The 19,305-nt window shown below is 36.5% G+C and overlaps 1 protein-coding gene across 2 annotated transcripts in view; it reads left to right on the top strand.

Annotated features, from left to right (window-relative positions):
• TINAG (tubulointerstitial nephritis antigen) overlaps positions 1-18,622 on the top strand; it is a 55,442-nt gene extending 36,820 nt beyond the window's left edge. For both annotated transcript variants that reach the window (XM_014948942.1, XM_014948941.1), the window contains 3 exons: positions 4,247-4,352; positions 17,023-17,068; positions 18,398-18,622. In XM_014948942.1, coding sequence (XP_014804428.1) covers positions 4,247-4,352; positions 17,023-17,068; positions 18,398-18,508 — 263 coding nt within the window. In that variant the 3' untranslated portion in view covers positions 18,509-18,622. The remainder of the gene's footprint in view (positions 1-4,246; positions 4,353-17,022; positions 17,069-18,397) is intronic.
• The last annotated feature ends 683 nt before the right edge of the window (positions 18,623-19,305 follow it).

Here is a 19,305-nt window from a genome sequence, read left to right as displayed (position 1 = left end):
TTATTGGATTTAATTCACTTCAGTGCATCATGGAGTTAAAATTACTTTTTAAAGCTCTTTATGTGGGCAGTTGAAATTAATCTGATGCTCAGACTCAACAAGATCAATATTATTAGAATTTTTTGTTCTGCCCAAGTTTGTTTGCTCAAGGAAATTATTCTTTCCCATGCTGCACTTCATCTAAAAGTGAACACAGTCATTTCCACTGGCTTTAAGAAAATGAAAAAAATTAGGATCCTCAAGATAAAATTTCAGACCTCTCTCTAATATTGCATTCATAATCCGTGTATACACAGTTTTCTGGATTAGTCTGTCAGCACTAACTCTTCCACATAAAATAATCCATATTCAGCCATTTGTTAGGTTTTAATGACTCAATAATTCATACAGTTTTTTGAAATGTAAATGCTTTTTTCAGAGAAAAACTTTGTGTCAGGTTAAGGTAATGTTGTATGTGGAAACATCAAGATCTAAAGACGAGTGTATAACTGAGAGTGTATACCACTGAATGAAATCACATTCCTTTTTTTCTTTTTGCTATAATGGGATTTTTAAATGAGTCATAGTTACAACCCACTAATTTGTCACTGGTTCTCTCTTCTATCTTCCCGTACTGCAAATGCAATCAGGGCAAAATTCTAATTTTAATACTGTACTGTACTTTATTTTTTTCAATACACCCTGCAGATGCTCTTCAGCTACTGAAGGAGATTTCTCCATTATTCATTCACTTGTCATTCCTCAAGAACTTACAAAGCGCTTATGGCCAGTCTTATCTAATACAATAAGTAATGTTTCATAGCTGGAAAACAGTCAAGATCCTTTCAAGATCATGATGTAGGAAGTCATCCTGTTTGATGATCAATGTACTTGGATTTTTGGGCATATTCAAAGTCAATATTTATTTTTCTTTCTGACAATTGTGAAATAGTGGGTGTAGGAATGTAATTGAAAACTTTCTGGTTTACAGTTTTCATGTTTGAATGACAATTTCTCTCTGACATACATCATTGTTTTATATGGTACGGAACTGAGCAATTAGCACTTTCAGGTCAAATGATGAAACACTGTTTTTTTAAAAAATCCGTTTTCAAATAAGCATAATGAAGTTTCATTGACACTTTGAAAACTTTCAAATGGACACTCTAATATTGCCCATTTATCTTTTTTTTTTTCCCAAAATGGATTTTAGGAAATACTCTGATAGTTATAGTGTTGAAGTAGGAAAAAAAATCCTTTCTGTCACATGAGTCAGTCTCAATGAAAAGAATCATTGACACTTTGAAAACTTTCAAATGGACGCTCTAATATTGCCCATTTATTATTTTTTTTTTTCCAAAATGGGTTTTAGGAAATACTCTGACAGTTATAGTGCTGAAGTAGGAAAAAAATCCTTTCTGTCACATTAGTCAGTCTCAATCAAAAGAGAAGCTGACACTTTGGCAATACATCAAAGTTTTGACCCTACAAAGCTTATAATTTCAGGTCTCATAATCTGGGGCAAAAAAAGAGGAACATTTAATTTGCTAACACAAGAAAAAGATGTGGAGAAAGCACTAGGTTACGTTAATGTCCAGTGCTACGCTTAAATTGCTTTTGTCACAACTGCTTTTAGGTTTTTGTTACCTTCATGTGTCTTAGTGACACAAATTCCTTTTTAAGATATTTATGCAAAGGAATGAATCTTATAATCTGCTGCATTTATATGCATAGATCTGAGCTCAGCATGACTGAGGTAGTTCATGCATGAGCTACAGTAAACCTTATGAAAATTTCTATCTTTTCTGATTCATTTATAATTAATCTGTTCATTTTGGAAAATGCAAAGTCTCTTCTACTTGGGAGGGAACAAAGTTGGCTGGTGGACTGTGATCATCTCATCCTGTCCAAGTCACAGTTCATATCAGGATAAAATCACTGAATAAATTAAAATATCTCAGTGCTTGCTTTTGAATTAACATCTCTCTGCCCACTCTACACTTCATGTAACCAGGCCACTTAACTCCAAAGATTGTACCATTATTTAGGTCCTGATTGTCAGGTTTATACAGATAGTTATACATATACATAAATATATAAATTAACATATATACACAAATATATGCATATCTACACACACACACACAATTTAGATATAATGTGTAATCACGGAAAAAGTTCTCTCACATAGACTAAAGCTATTCTGGAAACACAATTCAAAATCTTCTATTGAATTTCAGTGGAAATAACTTAGGTATGATGTTTCTTCACAGAGCCAAGAATATGTGTTTGATTCAGAGTTGCTGATAAAGAATAAATTGTTTTCTGAAACTGAACACAGAGACCTTGATTTCAAAGAACGATGTGAACTCCTGTCTCAGCCTGACAACAGATGAGATCTTCTAACCTCAGACTTCCCATGGGAGAAGTCAATTTTGCAGTCCTTGCACCCACTCTTATTTCTTTGTCTCCCTTTGGCCAAGGTTTTAAAACAAAATCCAGGGAAGCCTCTACAGTAATTTTTTGCATGAGTCGTCCCCTTCACTTACCCTCTGGGACCCTCAGCTGGACTAAGGCCAGTGGGAGTCTTCCCTCTTTCTGTCCCTTTGTACCGCTTTAAATTTCTCCTTCCACATGCTCCTCTGCCGCTCAGAAGCCTCAACAACTGGTGTTTTACATAGTGGCACAGGGACATTCAGAGGAGTTAATCTCCAGCTTTATACACTGGTGAGCTTGGGGGCGGAGGGGTGGGGGGAAACCTTTGCAGAGAGCTCTAATAGAGTCCTGAGCTTGCAGCTAGAAACCAAGAATCAAGTTTGTGCTATTTCCCACTAGGTCCTCTGCTGTCAATATGTGTGAGGTCTGATTCTGCAGGCAGCTCAGCAGAAGCTTTAATATTATTCATTAAAATAATTTAACTTCTTTTTTTTCTGATTTAACTGATATAGCTCTCCCCAAGATTTGCCACCTGGGTAGCATCCTGGCTGCTTATTCCCTGTATATTGCTCTCAGCACACGTTTTTTATGTGGGCAACCTCATTAGCAAAGTATATTTTAGCCAGGTTTCCTGGCTAAAATTGACCATGTTTTGAGTTGTTCTCCTTCATTTTCTAAAATTTGTGACTGTTTTCTGTTTACAGCCAAGTATGATAGAGGCCAAGAGGTTGTAAAGGTAGTTAATTTCCTTCAAGTTTATGAAAATATTCAGGTAGGAAAAAGAAATTTGAAAGTGTGCCAGACAGAAAAAACTGCAGCATGAGCTCAGTTTACTGGATACAGCAGATCTATACCAGGCACATATGTTATAAATGCTCCAACCACATGAAATTTGAACTTTATGGGATGTCCAAGATTCAAGACTTTAGGACACTGGATTTCACTATTTCTCGTGTTCCAAGCTGTGTGGCATCTAAGATTGTTAAAATCATAAGCTAAAAGTAAGTTGGAGTTAAGCTTCAGGTTCTCTGGAGTTTAGAAGTAATGTGGACCTGGAAAATACTTTAATTTCTCTGGATCTGGTAGCCCACCATACAGCAAAGCAAATGGTAGTAAGGTGGCAGAATAAATACGGAAAAGAAATAAAAAGCATTTTTCTTAAAAAAACAGTGAATGATATCCCTAGGAAATAATGAATAGACTTAAAATGGAAATTGTAATCTTCATTCTCTTTGACATTACATTTTTATGAACACAAAGGATTTTTTTCCCCAGAATTTTAGCTGTAAGTCAGGATGAACATATATACAGATAATCTAGTTTTCCATAAGAAGACTGATGTGTACTTAATGAATGCTATCTGAGTTTCAGAAAAAGAGATACATATCATTTCACCATACACCACAGGATATACAATGTCTGTTAAATACTTTTCTTGAATATGCAGGTGCTTGTCAGAACTAAGGATTTTATGCATGAACCTTGAGGAGATTTGTTTTATTGAATTGGACTTCGCTGGAACTGAGAAAACTCATATAAGCCTACATTAGACAATATTTCTTCTTATTGTATTGGAAGAAGTCTGTGATTGGGAGTTTCCATAACAGGGAAAGCCAACGAACTTGACAAGAGAACTTAGAACTTTGTTGGAATATTTCCCTTGGTTCACTCACAGTAGGGAACTTCGGGGCAATTAGTGAATTTAGTGTAGTTACAAAGTACACTTATGCTGTCCAACACACAACAAAGATCTCACTTGTAAAATGCAAGGAGCAAACAAGAATAGAAGCAATATTTACTTCCTGTGCTGATTTTGCCTATTGTTTTTTAGCTATAATGAAGGTGTATGAAGATTTTTTCCTTTACAAAGAGGGAATCTATAGACACTCCCAGAAAGCAGGATCTAAATGGAAAACTCATTCAGTCAAACTCATTGGGTGAGTAAAGCATCTTCTTTTACCCTTTTCCTCTGCCAGTCAAGAATGTAGTAAAATTTCAATGACCAGTTTGGAACCCAAAGGTTTCACTGTTAGAGGTGACGCACTTTGAGCTCCCAACATAAGACTGCTGTTGTTTCATTTTTGAGAATTGTAGAAAGCACTGGAAAGAGGTATAGAACCATCAGCTTTCAATCTACTCTAACATTTGCTCTAAAATTTCAAATAGACTGGGTTATAGAATTAAATGTTTCGCTGAGTATTCACAAATATTCCATGCACACATCAAGCTGTCAACAAAGCTGACACATTTTCCTCCAAACATGCCACCAAGCAGAATGCAAATGGAAACATAAAAATTGCCAGTGGCCTCCTAATTAACAAGCACAGCTTACTGGCACAACAGTCTGGGCTCTCTTCAGCCCAGACAGACTTTATTTTATTTGGGATGCATAAGGAATACATACACAGGACCGAAACTGCTGCAGAAGAGTGTTTATCATACACTAGTGGATTTCCCCTCAAAAGTAGACCAGTGCTGTTACATTAAGATGACAAGTATAACAACCCATCCACTGGAATTACAGAACACAACACGGGGCTTCATTCTTTGACATGGAGAGAATATACAAGGATGAATTTATTAAATCACTAAGTGAGAAATCACTGGAAAGTCTCAAACAAATATTTTGTAGGTGATCTAGAATATCGAATAAGTCATGATTCAGGCCTGTGCTAGGAAGATTACTCAAGAGTAATCTTCAGCATGTAGTTCAAGAAAGTAAAGTTGTGAAATAAAGTGCATTTTGTGTTTTGTGATCTTAGTGAAGATATCCTTGTAAAGGACATGGAAATGCCTAAGACTGGGGAAACTGCTGGCTGAGTAACTAAGTCAGAATGGCACAGGGGGACAAAATGATGGCCGATGAAGGATAGAGGAGGAGGAGGGCTATTAATGTGCTGCAATGGATACTGATTTAAACGCAAACAGCTAGGCTGTGCAAGGTAAAATTAGTAAGCCTTAGGCAAGGAAACACTCAGGAGCAAAAAGCTGACCACCTTGACTGAGACCAGCAGCTCCCTTCAAAGGATTGTGCTGAATGGTCAGTGCAAAACAGTGAGTAGGAGAAAAACCAAGTGGTCTGATATACTGAAGAAGGACATGAGGAAGTGAAGCTAAAAGAATCTCATTAAAGTCGGACTTCAAATAAAAATATTGATGATTATTTGCATTCTGCTTAGCTGAGGTTCCTGGAGAGAGAAAAAGGAGCTGACATGTTGACACACAGGATAAAAAATGCCATTTTGTGTGGCTTGATGTTTATTGTAGTCTGATTTTTTATTTATAACAACTTCTGTCAGATATATTCAATATTTCTAAAAGGCAGCCGTAATAATGAATGACCATATTGAATTGATATTTGTAATCTCTCAGAAACATTTTTGAGAATACCTTAAACTGCCCATGAATTGTACAACATAAAAGGTGATGGAGTCATAAAATGGCAATAAATTTTGGTGAAGCTTGCAAGAACTATTTGTACAGAAATAGAAATGCACATGTAAACTGCCTAATTGGCCTTTGTATCATAAGGATTGTAAATGCATTGACTGGCTTCCCTTGTTCTGCAACTTGAAATTCCTAGTTATTTTCTGTCATTTGAAGGTTTCTTAGTTATAAAATCAGCTCTGATAGGACTATAAGTCTGTCTCCATTGAGTTACTGTGTGACCTCAGGCTCACTCCTCAGGGGGCAGAATGGGAAAAGACAGAACAGCATGGTATCAGGAGAGGAACATGTGGAGCAGCCAGGCAGAGGGCGTTACGGGCAGCAGACCCTTTGGGTTTGATCACGATCTCTATGGGCAGTGAAACTGGGCTTTCAGTAACCTGAAGGCAGGATGGGCTGACCCCATTGACATTTAGAGAGAGCAGGATCTCTCAAGCAGTTTCTGTTTCCATATTCCAGAGACAGGGAGGTAAGCAGAAAAAGTGAGTAGTGGAGACTGGGTTTCATAACAGCTAAGTTTTGATGTGTAAAAGTTAGATTCCTGTATCTCTGCTGGGCAGCCTTAGTTCCCTTTATCTTCCATGGCTACTCATCTGCTCTGTCCCCGGTGTCTGTCTTAAGGTGAGTTGAATTGCTTTGCTAGATCTTATTTCTCTTTGCTGACTATAAAAGAACCTGTGGGGTAATATCAGACTTACATAGCTAGCATTAAAATGTCTAGGTTGGACTAGAGGAATTCCATTTGTATCATCATCATCATCATCATTTGCATCATAAAGTAGCCTAAAACCAAAATGACTGGCCGACTGGTATATAATAGTTATAGTAAGATAGTACCTTCAGAATGTCTTGTGTGTGTATGTTTATATATGTACACACACTCATGCATGGATCTGTGTGTATATACACACACAACTCTTGATGACACCAGAATGAAAAGAAGCTAAAGAGGCACAACGAAACTGCAAATGGTAAATGGGACTAAAGAAGGCAAATCGATCAAAGTTTAGTAATTTTCACTTTTTCAGCTACACTCTGTTATTTTAAGAAGACTAATGACTGAAAAATGACATATGAAACTGTCACCTTTATCTCAAGATCTCTTAATCATAAAAGTAGGCTGAATTCACATCAAAGGTGAACTTGGTAGCAGATTTCTCTCCCAGATCTTTACATTTAAGCTAGAGTTGCTGAACAAACCTGTCAAACCTATTCTATAGCAGATCCTCTGTAAAATTGGTGTATCTATTTTTTTTTTTAATCTTCTTTTCCTTCTACCCCTCTTGCTTGCTTAGTTTCACCTAGGAAAAGACAACAGAAGAGAAATGTAGTGGCCATAGGGAAAGAAAACATGATGCAGATTTGTTGATGATGTAAAGATGCCAAAGTCTAATCAGCGTAGAGGAAGTACATGGGCTTAAACAGCTACAGTTCTAGTTCAAATATATCTAATTTCAAAGGTACTCATAATGAAATAAAGTATCCAGCATTAATGTTTGTGGCCTAGTCAGACAAATCTTCTCTTAAACTCTTTCCTCTGCATCACTTCAGTATCAGGTCCGTGCTACAATATCTGATCCCCCACCTTCACTCAAAGAGCTGTATCTGCTGATCCCCTGGCACTGAAAAATGTAGAAAAGCCCCCAAAGCCCAAGTCTTTGGCTACAATCAAATCTATGGATTGTCCTCTTAAGACTCGAAGGGGACAAGAATAATTTTATTAAAAGCCTTAGATACTGTTTGATCAATAAGGTAGATTTTCAGATGTTTGGGAGGTGCTCAGAATGACAAAGGACTTTCATAAGAGGACATTGAGAGATGTACATTAACTGGAAACACATTTCCCCTCTATTTTTATCAGTGACTCACTGGAAGCTTTAAATTCAATAGTGCAGCAGATTAAATGGCATTGGAACATCTATGCCCTGAAAAAACATTGGTTGAATGTTTCTTAACACAAAAAGCTACACTAATGGAGATAAAATTGACACGTGAGGCAAAAACTTGTGTTTTAGTGTTGAGAGGATAACCAGACAGATCAACAGCACTCTAAGATTTAATACACAATTAAATGATTCACCTGTGTGAAGTCCAAAGGCTTAAAAACGATACCAGTGACTAGTGTTAGTGACATCTCAGGTTTGGCTTTGAAGACAGTGTTTTTCTTTTCATCTTCACTTGTCCTCACTCGAGGTGAGACAAAAAATAACAACAAACAAGCAACATCTCAAGCTACCAAAAGTCCTGACCGAAATTATTTTCTTCCTGACTAAAAATCCCTTGGGTTGCATTCCCATTTTCTTTCAAGGGGGAAAAAATCCACTTTATTATTGTCAGACAACAAACATTAGATAATATAGTTTGAAAATTAAATGGCAATACCCTGAAATATTTTACAGCAAAGAGAAATACATTAGAAGATCATGTGGAAAAGACACACTGCATCTGATGATTATTGTGATTAAATCCATGAGACTGTCCCTCATATAATTCATGACAGTAGATTTGTGGGAATGATTTAACTATTGACTCACTGACACTTTGAATCACCTTTCATGCTGAAAAGTCCAGTTAAAACTGTGGTTTCAAATTCCAGCAACCATTTTCTAAAATGTTTTGTCTCGCGGAGAACACTAGTCAGTGACCCTAACCTTCTTCTTATTAATAAAAGATTAAGAATTAAACTTTTGTCTGAATAGATCAAAATCCTAGTCTTTGAAAGGTGATAGGATTTTGTGTTACAGCACTAGGAATAGGATATTGCAGGAAGAACCTGCAATAGTTATACCCTTTTTGTCTGGTAGCATTATGACAGCTGTACAACCAAGTGCAGGGAAGAAAGTGAGATGAAAAGTTTTTAGACCGCATGTACTTCTGTCCCATGCTCTTTTTGTCTGGGCAAGGAAGTATTGTGAGCCTTTTATGAAAGCAGAACTTTGGTATTAAAATAAACCAGGTCCAGATGAGAGGAATCAAGTCATTTTTGTATCCTGTTGCTGTATATACATGTAGACTATGGGAAGACAGTATTTTTGCCCAAGAGATTTCATAATTTCTTTCGCCAGTGTGGTTACAGCAGATTTGCAATCCCTACATAGAAAACACTGTACTAGAGAGACAAATGAGTCCAGTTTGTTAGCACTGATTGTGGTCAGCACTTAAGCAGGATGAATTATCTTCAGGGGGTATCCCTTTCTCTTGATAGCAGAGAGTAGTTTTTTTTCATTCTTTTTCTAATCTAAAATGTTCTGAGATGGAAGGGGTCAGAAATATCTCATTAAATACATAACTATGGAAATCCCATGGTTTATGTGCCCTGGCAACCAAAAGGGCAAACTGCATCCTGGGGTCCATCACAGTGTAGCCAGTGAGTCAAAAGTGGTGATTTGGCATTTGTTTGGCCTCACCTTGAACACTGTGTGCAGTTCTGGGCCCCAAAATTTAAGAGGGATGTGAGGGTCCTTGAATAAAGCCAGAGGAGGGCAACAAAGCTCCTGAAAGGGCTGGAAGAAATGTCCTATGAGGAGCAGCTAAGGACTTTTGAGCTTGTCTAGTCTGGAGAAGAGGAAGTTAAGGGAAGACTTCATCACTCTCTACAGCTTCTTGAAGAGAAGAAGTGGAGCAGGAGATGCTGATCTCTTCTCCTTGGTATCCAGTGACAGGATGTGTGGCATTAGTTCAAAGCTGTGCCAGAGGAGGTTTTGACTGTACATCAGGAAACATTTCTTTTCTGAGAAGGTGGTCAAACACTGCAACAGGCTTCCTAGAGATGCCTCAAGCCTGCCAGTGTTAAGGAAACATTTGGACGATGCCCTTAACAAATTCATCAAAAAAGAAACCAGAAAATGTTCAAACAAAGACAATTTCCATTCTGTGGAAGAATACTGAAACAGTCCCATATTCTAGATTTTTAACTGTCAGGCAGTGTTGTGCATTCAGGGCCTACTCTTACAGAGTAAGGAAAGTTATTACTGAAAAGGACAGCTAAGGTGCCTTTATTACATAAAACTGGACACAAAATTATGAAAATCCTTTTATGGAAGCACACAAATACTTATCGTTTCATCTGAAATAGAGCCAGAATTCTCTTTACAGAGTCAGTTGGAGATGGTTTCCCTCGAGTAAATGAAAATACCTTGCTTACTTCTTCTCCTGAAGGGGACTGAATGCAGTTTGGTGAAATTAATTGGTTTTATTCAAGGTTATTTTTGACTGAAGATCACGATGGTTTCTTTCAGAAAAGCTAAGTGGTGCATTCTTACAGAATATTTTTTCAGACAGAAAAAAACCCTGTTTTTAAAGCAATTTTCAGTAATTAATAGACAGGCCTTAAAATATCTTGGTTTTCTCTTTAATAAAAATGGAAATTTTGGAGGAGGCAAGGTTGAAAGCTTTTCCAAAAAATACCAAATGTGGGGACATTAGTAAAGCTTTGTAAAAATAACCCTTATAGATTCCCTGTCTCTGTAAGTAATGAGGTCCAGCATCTGTTTTCTTTTGAAATGCCATTCATTTGGAGTAAATATCAAGCTGGAATAATCACAAAATCAAGAGACAAAAAGGCACTATTAGACTATTTTGATCATCTTCCAGAAAATGTAATATTGGTCTCTAATGGAAGTTGTCCAAGAATGTGTCAACTCACTTCTAAGTCTCCGTCATATCCACTTGGGAGCTAATTCCACCTGGAGTTAAATTGCTTCATGATTGTGATATTTTTCTTCACGTTTTCTTTCCTGGACTTCTTCCCCCTGTTCTCCTATGTATAGACTTATATATGAAAGTTAATTTTCTCTTTCTGTGTTCTCCTATGTATAGACTTATATATGAAACTTAATTTTCTCTTTCTTGGTCTTAAATACCTGTTAGTGTTGCTCTTTTTATTCCTAGAGACTTACCAGATTTAGTGTGGTGCTCCAGTCATATGCTGCATACTTCTTAACATAAAATGTGCATGATCTTGCCTACTTTTAATTCCAGCTTCTTAGGTTTTCTTTCTAATGTTGTTGACATACATAAAGCAGACTCGGTGTCTCATTTGCTGCTCACTATCACATCAACCAGCTTACAAAACCTTGGCTTCCCTGGAGACACTGGAATCTCTGATTACCTTCAGCCAGGTTGGGATGTCATTGGTTAGAAATAAGTAGTTTTAATTGATCTGCTTAAAGAAAAATTGGTAATGACTACATTGGCTATATGAACTACAGGATCTCAGGAACAAGAGCTGTCAGAGAAAGAAAAAGAACTGTAGGAGGAGATACAATATTGATTGTATTAAAGAAATTATATCAGCAACAACTCTGAAAATGTCATATTTTTTTATGAAGTTGTGACATTTATTAATTCCCATTGATTTTAACTTACAGTCAAAACACTGGTGTCTCTCAAACTCATGAACAGAATCCCATTTCTTTTCTTTAAAGATTAATTTCTGATAGCAGAAAACGGCAACAGGATTTGCTCTTCCACTGAATAATTTTCACTTACGATGCCCAGCACAAAGGAATTCTGTTCCATGATTAAGACTCCAAGGCACAGGTGTTTTACAAGAATAATTAACTAAAGTGTCATTTTCCCTTCCAATCTGTTGGTCCCTAAAACAACTCTTGCTCCAAGCCATGAGGGAACATAAAATGCAGCCCAGATTAGTTTAACAACCTTTTTAGCACAGCACATTCCCAGCTTAATATTGTTCAACCAAACTGTAGCATTTGTGGTTTTGTGTTGTATTGTGAAAAACTTATATATATCAGAACTGTAATTTCCATGTTGTTAATTATGATAATTCTACCCACTTCTCTAAATTCTTTGATTTTATCCCTGATGATTTAAGATGGACAGAGTCCCAGGCCTTCAGCCTGTAATGTCTTAATTCTCCTCCTCATTTATTCTGAAATCATGTCCTACAGTTGTGTAGTTCTGGAAGCCAATAAAATTGTAAGCTGATTCCCATTCTAACACTTTATTCACTGTATGTTTCCTAATAATTTCCAGCCTTCTCCTTTGGTCATCTCATGCTTCAGTAGGCAGTTAATTGTGTCAGGGCCCATTTGAGATTCAGGCAGGTGTGATGTGCTAGGTATCCAAATTCTCATCACAGAGACGGTGATCTAGTCAACAAAATCAGTGGAGACTGGAAAGCAGCTCAGCTGCAACTGCTCGTGGGTACATTGGTTGCCCACACACAAATATTTGGTGCTGCCAGAAGTGGAAAGAGCTTCCCACCTGGCTGTGTCTCCAAAAGGATGTGGATGTCTCATAGGTCCTCTGTCACATCTGCCAGAAACATGTGCGTGTCTCAGGTACCCTAAGGCATCTCAAATAGCCCTAGACACCTCCATTTAGGCAAGTGAATGGATCCCAATATCCTCTGCTTGCTACTGTGGGACACATACATTTAGATGTCTTAATCTTGAACTAAATTCTACAGTGTTTTACTGCCAGGAAAAAGACAAATTTTAATTCCAGTTCTGATATTAACATTTACATTAAGGATAATAACATCAATGTACTGTTTAAATCTCAGAAGAGACGAATAAAGTAGTAGTGCACTGTATTAACTACATTTTTGAAAATATTTTAAAGGAGCTATTATGTATTCTATTTTCCAAAATATACCCAAAGCCAAAATTTGTATTGATTAAGAATATCTCTGTACTACTGGTGCCTTTCATAACCTGTACAAATCTTTCACTCTTTTAGGACAGAAGTGGGCAGTATGGGTTATCACTTTCCACAGTTGCTATCAATATACCAGGCTATTTTACTGCCATAGTGTCTTCCATTTATAGTGTCTATTTTAAAATATCAAATACACAAAGAAGTCAAATCTCAAAGATTATCCAGATTCAAGAAAAGATATTTGTACAGAGTCCTGTCTATGTAGGAAAACATACAGGACATGACCTCTATTGAAACAAAACTGTCTACTAAATTGTTGATATAAGATGCCATCCAGTTTATCTAGATGCCAGTGGCCTAGTGGATATTTTAGAGTTTTAGAAGATTAACATTCCTTCCGAATTTATTTACAAATTACCTGATCATTTAAACAAATTTCTCACATTGAATCTTTGTTCATATTTCAAGGAGTAGTACTTGCAGCAGGAAGTAAAACAGTAGTTAAAATTCAATCTGAATTTAATATTATTCATTTATATCATACATTTCTTTATAACTCAGAAAACTCACCCTCAGATGCTTGCCTTGGCAACAGAAAGGATGCTTAGAGATTTGTTTTCTCTGAGGAATCTAAACTTAAATTAAGCTTAAAGTGGAAGCTGTGCTTGGATGCCATAATATATTTGATAGGTGCAACTAAGGGATACAATGCAGAATGAATTTAATCCATCAGTAAGGCTGAAATCATGAAAGCTACTGAAGTATAACTTTACAGGCAGGAACAGGGAAAAAGAGAAATTGCAAATATCAAATGCAATAGTTATGCTGAGAAATCTACTTCAGAAAATTGAGAAATCAATTTTAGAAAATATGTCCTCCTTTCCTGAAGATACTACTGCAGAAACACTTTCCACCTAGGAGTTTTTTGAAAGAATTGCTTCCTCTTTAGAAGTTATATTAGTATGAATGAGCCAAGAAATCCCCAGAAATGCTCTTGATGGAGCTGGCATTAATTCCCAGAGGCAAGATGTCAAATCAAACTGGCATGTGGCTACAAACACGGCATCACTGAACAATATATATAGACCGTGGTTCACAAAGCAGCAGCTGTTTCCATTACAGCTGAGTGCTTTTTAAGATTGAGAAGCGCGTTAGCCTGCAAGAAATGAGAATAGGTTAATCCCAGCCAGCCTTTGCAACAAGCCTGAACAAACTGTCAAGTTACAGGAAAGATTTGGTAAACAGGCCTAAGACCTCATGCCACAGCTGCTGCCAGCATCTGTGGAGATGACGCTCCACTCCACAGTTCCTGCTAAGTCCTGCTCCTGATGCATTTGCTAACCCCAAGACTGGTTTTGATCAGTAAACAGTAAATCAACCTTATTATCTGCTCTTTAGACTGCAGCTATAAAAAGAACTGGCAAAATCACTTGCCTTATCACAATCTATTAATATACTTAGTTATTTAACTGTTACACAAAATCGATATGCTGAATACAGCCTTTGATAATTCATAGAACTGTAGAGTTACTGAGGCTAGAAGTTGTTTGATCCAACTCTCTGCACCCTAAGTTGGCAGTGCCATTTTAGATCAAATTGCTTAGGTCATTGAATACATTAGACTAGCAGGGATCTCTGAAGGGTATCTAGTCTAATCCCCTAGTTTGAAGAAGAGCCACCTTCACAGTTAAGGTTGATGGGTCTTCCCAGGTTGAGTTTTGTGTACCTCTGAGGACAGATCTTCCACAACCTCTCACTTCAGTGGTGCCTAACCACTCTTGTAAAATACTTTTTGGCCTTGTGTCCAGTTGCAAATTCCCTTGTTTAAAAAAGTGGCTGTCATCTTCTGACCATTGGCTGTGGATGTATCAGGAGAGTCTGTTCTATCTTCTCTATACTTGCCCTTTGTAAAGCATCCCCCCTGAGCCACCTCTCCTGAGGGCTGAAGAAGCCACCTCCCTCAGCCTCTCCTTGCACATCATGTGCTACAGATCCCAAACATCTCAGTGGGCTCCTGCTGGTCTTGTTCCAGCCTGTCAATGTCTTACCTCTATGGGGAAGTCCAAAACTTGGCACAGTGTTCCAGATCTCGAATGGCAGGTCCTAAATAAAGGGGATTAGTCATTTTTCTTGATCTGCTGGCTGCGCTGTTGTATACTTTAGTTTAATGTATTTCAATTTATTTATATGGATGAATACCCATGGGCATGAATTATTGAGTAAGCAGCTCTTCTTTCTAAACTGTAAGATAAAATGCAAATATGTCAAGTACGCCTGTTTGTAGCTGACTATGCTGGAACAAAACCTAGGAAATTAAATTCATGGCTATGTTATAGTCAAGGATAAAAAAGGATCCTTTTCCATTTTGGTTTCTAAGTTTTCTTCCATTTGGAAGCATTTCTGAAAATCAATAGATTCCTACTAGTGTATGATACTAGAAGTTGACTTTTTTTTGTTTAAATAACAGATGTTAGAAAAATATGTAATCACAGAAATGTGAGTCTGCAGGAACTGGTCATCATCCTGCTGAAACAAGTGGGAGAGATAGTGTGTAGTACTGAATGCAGGAATACATTAATATAAAATCAAGGCAATTTTCCTCTCTTTAAGGCTGATATAAATACTGGACTTTCACACTGCAGCTGATGTAATTTTTTTTTTAGTAAAATGATAATGAGGAAAGAAGTAAATCTGAACCTTATATGAAATCAGATACCCTATTACATCTTTTTTTTTTTTTTTTTTTATTTTTTGATTTTCCTACTAGTGTATGATACTAGAAGTTGACTTTTTTTTGTTTAAATAACAGATGTTAGAAAAATATGTAATCACAGAAATGTGAGTCTGCAGGAACTGGTCATCATCCTGCTGAAACAAGTGGGAGAGATAGTGTGTAGTACTGAATGCAGGAATACATTAATATAAAATCAAGGCAATTTTCCTCTCTTTAAGGCTGATATAAATACTGGACTTTCACACTGCAGCTGATGTAATTTTTTTTTTAGTAAAATGATAATGAGGAAAGAAGTAAATCTGAACCTTATATGAAATCAGATACCCTATTACATCTTTTTTTTTTTTTTTTTTTTAATTTATGACTGTATTGGAAATATATTTGACAAAGAAATGGCAAAGATTGTTAATAATCCCCGAACTTTCACATGGTAATTCAAAGAAAAAGCAACATGAGGCTTTTTTAAAACACAACGACATTCATTGGTGATTATGACCAACATTATTTCTATGACTTCTTGCATTTAATGATCAGAAGCTACAATTTGTGCTTGCAACTGTAATCCAGACTTCACCTCTCTGCTAGTCGCTGACTTGTCTCGATTTTGTTTCCTTTGGCTGGAAGTGCAGGTATTCCATATACATTAGGGTTCACTGTTAACCAAGGAGGGCTGATGCCACTGTGGCTATTCAAACCTTTTTACAAAGATGATGCAAAACTTCTTATTTCCCCATTCACGGTGTGGGATTTCTTATCATATTGTTGCTGTTTGCCTTTCAAAGTGACTGGAGCACTGCAAAAACAGCTCAAACACATGGCATTGGTGGGATATACACTGCTAAACACCCTGCCAATGAGGTTCTGTATATTCTAGAATTAACTTTATCCTGTGGAAGAACCTGTAAAAGGTTACATCTTTGGTTTTCTGGTTATTTGTGCCCTTTTATAGGGCACAAATGACCCAAGCATCATGACCTGTGAATAGTAATTAGACAAGCACTCATTGCATAAATGCAAAACACAACAGAGCTCTTTAAGTAATCAGTAGACATACAATATATACCTGGCTATCTATGGTGTGCTGTGCGGCTTTTGCTCATTGAACCACAACCAGATTTCTTCTGCTTAACAACTCAAAGCACTGTGCAGCTCAGCTACAACTACACAGTTTTGAAAGTCTTATCACCTGTCAGGTGGGGACAATCTCCTGTGTGATTTCATGGATATTGCCACAACATTTAGCATGTCCTCAAAGATGTCAGAGAAACATCAAGTAAGCTTACAGGTCATCCCACACACTGTGCAGTAAAACAGATTAGGTTGTCAGCAATTTAATTTGAGCTGAAAAGCTGGGAACATTTTCAGTCCCAACTCATGAGCTATTTTTGTAAAGGTGTTGGATGAGATATTTAACAAAAATGTTCCTAGGGATCTTCAGCTGAATTGAAGAAATGTGTTCACATAAATATCAATACTCCTACACAGTTCAGTTCAGTTCAGCTGGCAAGCTCTCCAGAGGAAATATTCCTTCAATGAAAACAGATTTTTGCAATGACAAGCTGAAACTACATTTGCATTAAGTTTTTCTAGTCCCTAATGGTAAATTGGCTGGTGACTAGCAAATCTTCATTTTCATCATCATTAGAGTTGTTTAAACATGGAGGCGTCTATTAGTCATGCTTTGTTCTGATACTGGTATTAGGACAACTAACTAAGACAAGCTTTTTTCTGGTTGCTTGATTAAAGCTACAAAATGTAAACATAAGCACCAAAAGTCTCACCAGTACCATCTCTTGTAACAGGTGGGGAGCACTAGCTGACAAAAATGGACAGAAACAGAAGTTCTGGGTAAGTGAATCCTTAACACTGGATTTTGAGGCAGAAGAAAAAATCTCTACAACACAGATTATCTAAAAACAACTCTTTTCCTCTCATTCACTTTCTCTACGTCTATTTTTTTCCTTCACCTCCTGCATAATTCTATTCCCTTTCTGGCAACTCTTATCATGCTGACTCTTGAATTATAGCATCACCTACCTCAATTTCAAAACCTGTTTCATCTGATCTCCCACCTATATCTGTGCTTTTCCTATGCTGTCTTTTCTGTCTCAAATCTTATTCAAATTCTCAAACGTTATTCAAATTTCGCATGAGTCTTCCCATGAAAACTCAGTTCTTTTTGGTGTCTGCAAATAAGACTCAATAAAATTAATCAATATTGTTTGCTAAAACATAAGCTATCTATTTAAACAGTGTTGGCAAATGCTATCAAGCTACCAGAAAAAAAAATTAAGCATTGACTTTCAGTCATTTAGAACAAGTCAGATTTATCACTTTGATTATGATTAACAGCTCATCTCATTATTCCTTTGTTCAGCAGAAGGTAATTTGGAGTTTACATAGCTGATGGCAGGGCTTGTGGTAGATAGTGTCACTGACATCTGGGGCAAAACTTCTGCTGGCTTAAATAAAAACTAAATTGCTCAATATATCAATAGATACCTGGATGAAAACTAATTTATTAAAAGTCAGCTTTTTTGTGTATTGGATATTTCTTTAACAGATTAGTTGTAATTGGAATTTTGTTGATTCGATGACCACTTTCTCCAGCCAATAGTTGAATTCTCTAACGATTTCAACTTCAATTTATCAAACTGCCTTGTCGAAATGGTATTCCATTTTTATTGACCTTGATTTGGAACAGAAATTTTGATCAAAACAAAAAGGAACAAATGATTAGAAATCAGGAAAAGATACATTCTGATCATCAATGCACCAAATCTGAGAAACTTGGTTTCTTAAAAAGGAAACTAATACAAAAGATTAATTTTGCATTTTAGTCCTTGCATTTTTAAGTACTACTTTAAAATGAAATTTGATCATTTTTTCCTCTTTTTTTTTTTTTTTTTTTTTTTTTTTGTGTAAAAATGTGTCAGTTTTCTTTCTTGTTGTGCTTTTGTTTAGTAGCCACCTGCAAATGTTTTTCAGAAGAGCACACACAATTATTTTTTGACCGTTTTTCTCTACAGATTCTGGTAGAGATCCTCGACTTCCTCTGACATCTAGATGAGTGCTTGGTTTCCGTTGATTTCAGTTTTAACCTGATAAAGTTCCCAGTGATAGTAACCACAATTTATTTTTTTTTTTTCTTTTTTTTTTTTTTTTTTTTTTTTTTAGCTTGCTGCAAATTCATGGGGAAAATCCTGGGGAGAAAATGGTTATTTTAGGATTCTACGTGGACAAAATGAGTGTGATATTGAGAAGCTGATTTTAGCTACTTCAGGGTAGCCATAGTCTTCTACTATAATTGTATTGTACCATATTCTGCTTTATGTATCTATTCTTTCCATTGTTGCATATTGAGTCTTTCTAGAGAAATAAAAATGTCTTCTCTGTAAGTTACCTTTCTTCCTATTATGGCTTATTAGGGCTTCTCGAGTCAAACACGCCGCAGCCATCGCAACACTCTCAGATCTCACCTGGTACAAACACTCCTTTATACTAACAGCAAGCTGTATCCAGGACTACTGAAAACCTTGGTGTCACATGGAGCAGGAAGTTCCCTCCTCTGTTATTTACATCTCACCACTATTTTGTTATATTACTTATGGTTGATTCAACAGTGCCTGAAATAAATGGAGTTAACGTTGTTAGCATTAAGCTCTTTACAATACATACACCAGTAACAAATCACTTCAGAAATACTATGTGCTCTTGCACACAGAATTGGCTCAGACAGCTCATGGTCGTGCCACTTAAAAATTCCAAAGAAATGTAAATAGAGTTCTGATCTTGTTGCAGAATAATTATTTCCCGTTCTAACTTGGATAAGTTGTATCTATGTATGATTATCACTTCCTTGAAATTAATTTTTTACTAGTAAATTCCACAAAATTGATTCATTCAGAGTAATACAAAAATTACCTGCAGTGAAACAGCATATTCCTGTTCCCATTACCACAATTAAAAATGTATTATTTTAATAATTGGTTTAATTAAAGAAAAACAAAGAAGAAAATGTGCTTTCTCCTCAATGAAGTCTAGACTAGACTAACTCCTGAACTGCTTCCCTTCCGTTCACAGTT

This window comes from Calidris pugnax, unplaced genomic scaffold (genome assembly GCF_001431845.1).
Source record: "Calidris pugnax isolate Ruff unplaced genomic scaffold, ASM143184v1 scaffold141, whole genome shotgun sequence".
Taxonomy (NCBI): domain Eukaryota; kingdom Metazoa; phylum Chordata; class Aves; order Charadriiformes; family Scolopacidae; genus Calidris; species Calidris pugnax.
This window is presented reverse-complemented; position numbering and strand designations above follow the sequence as displayed.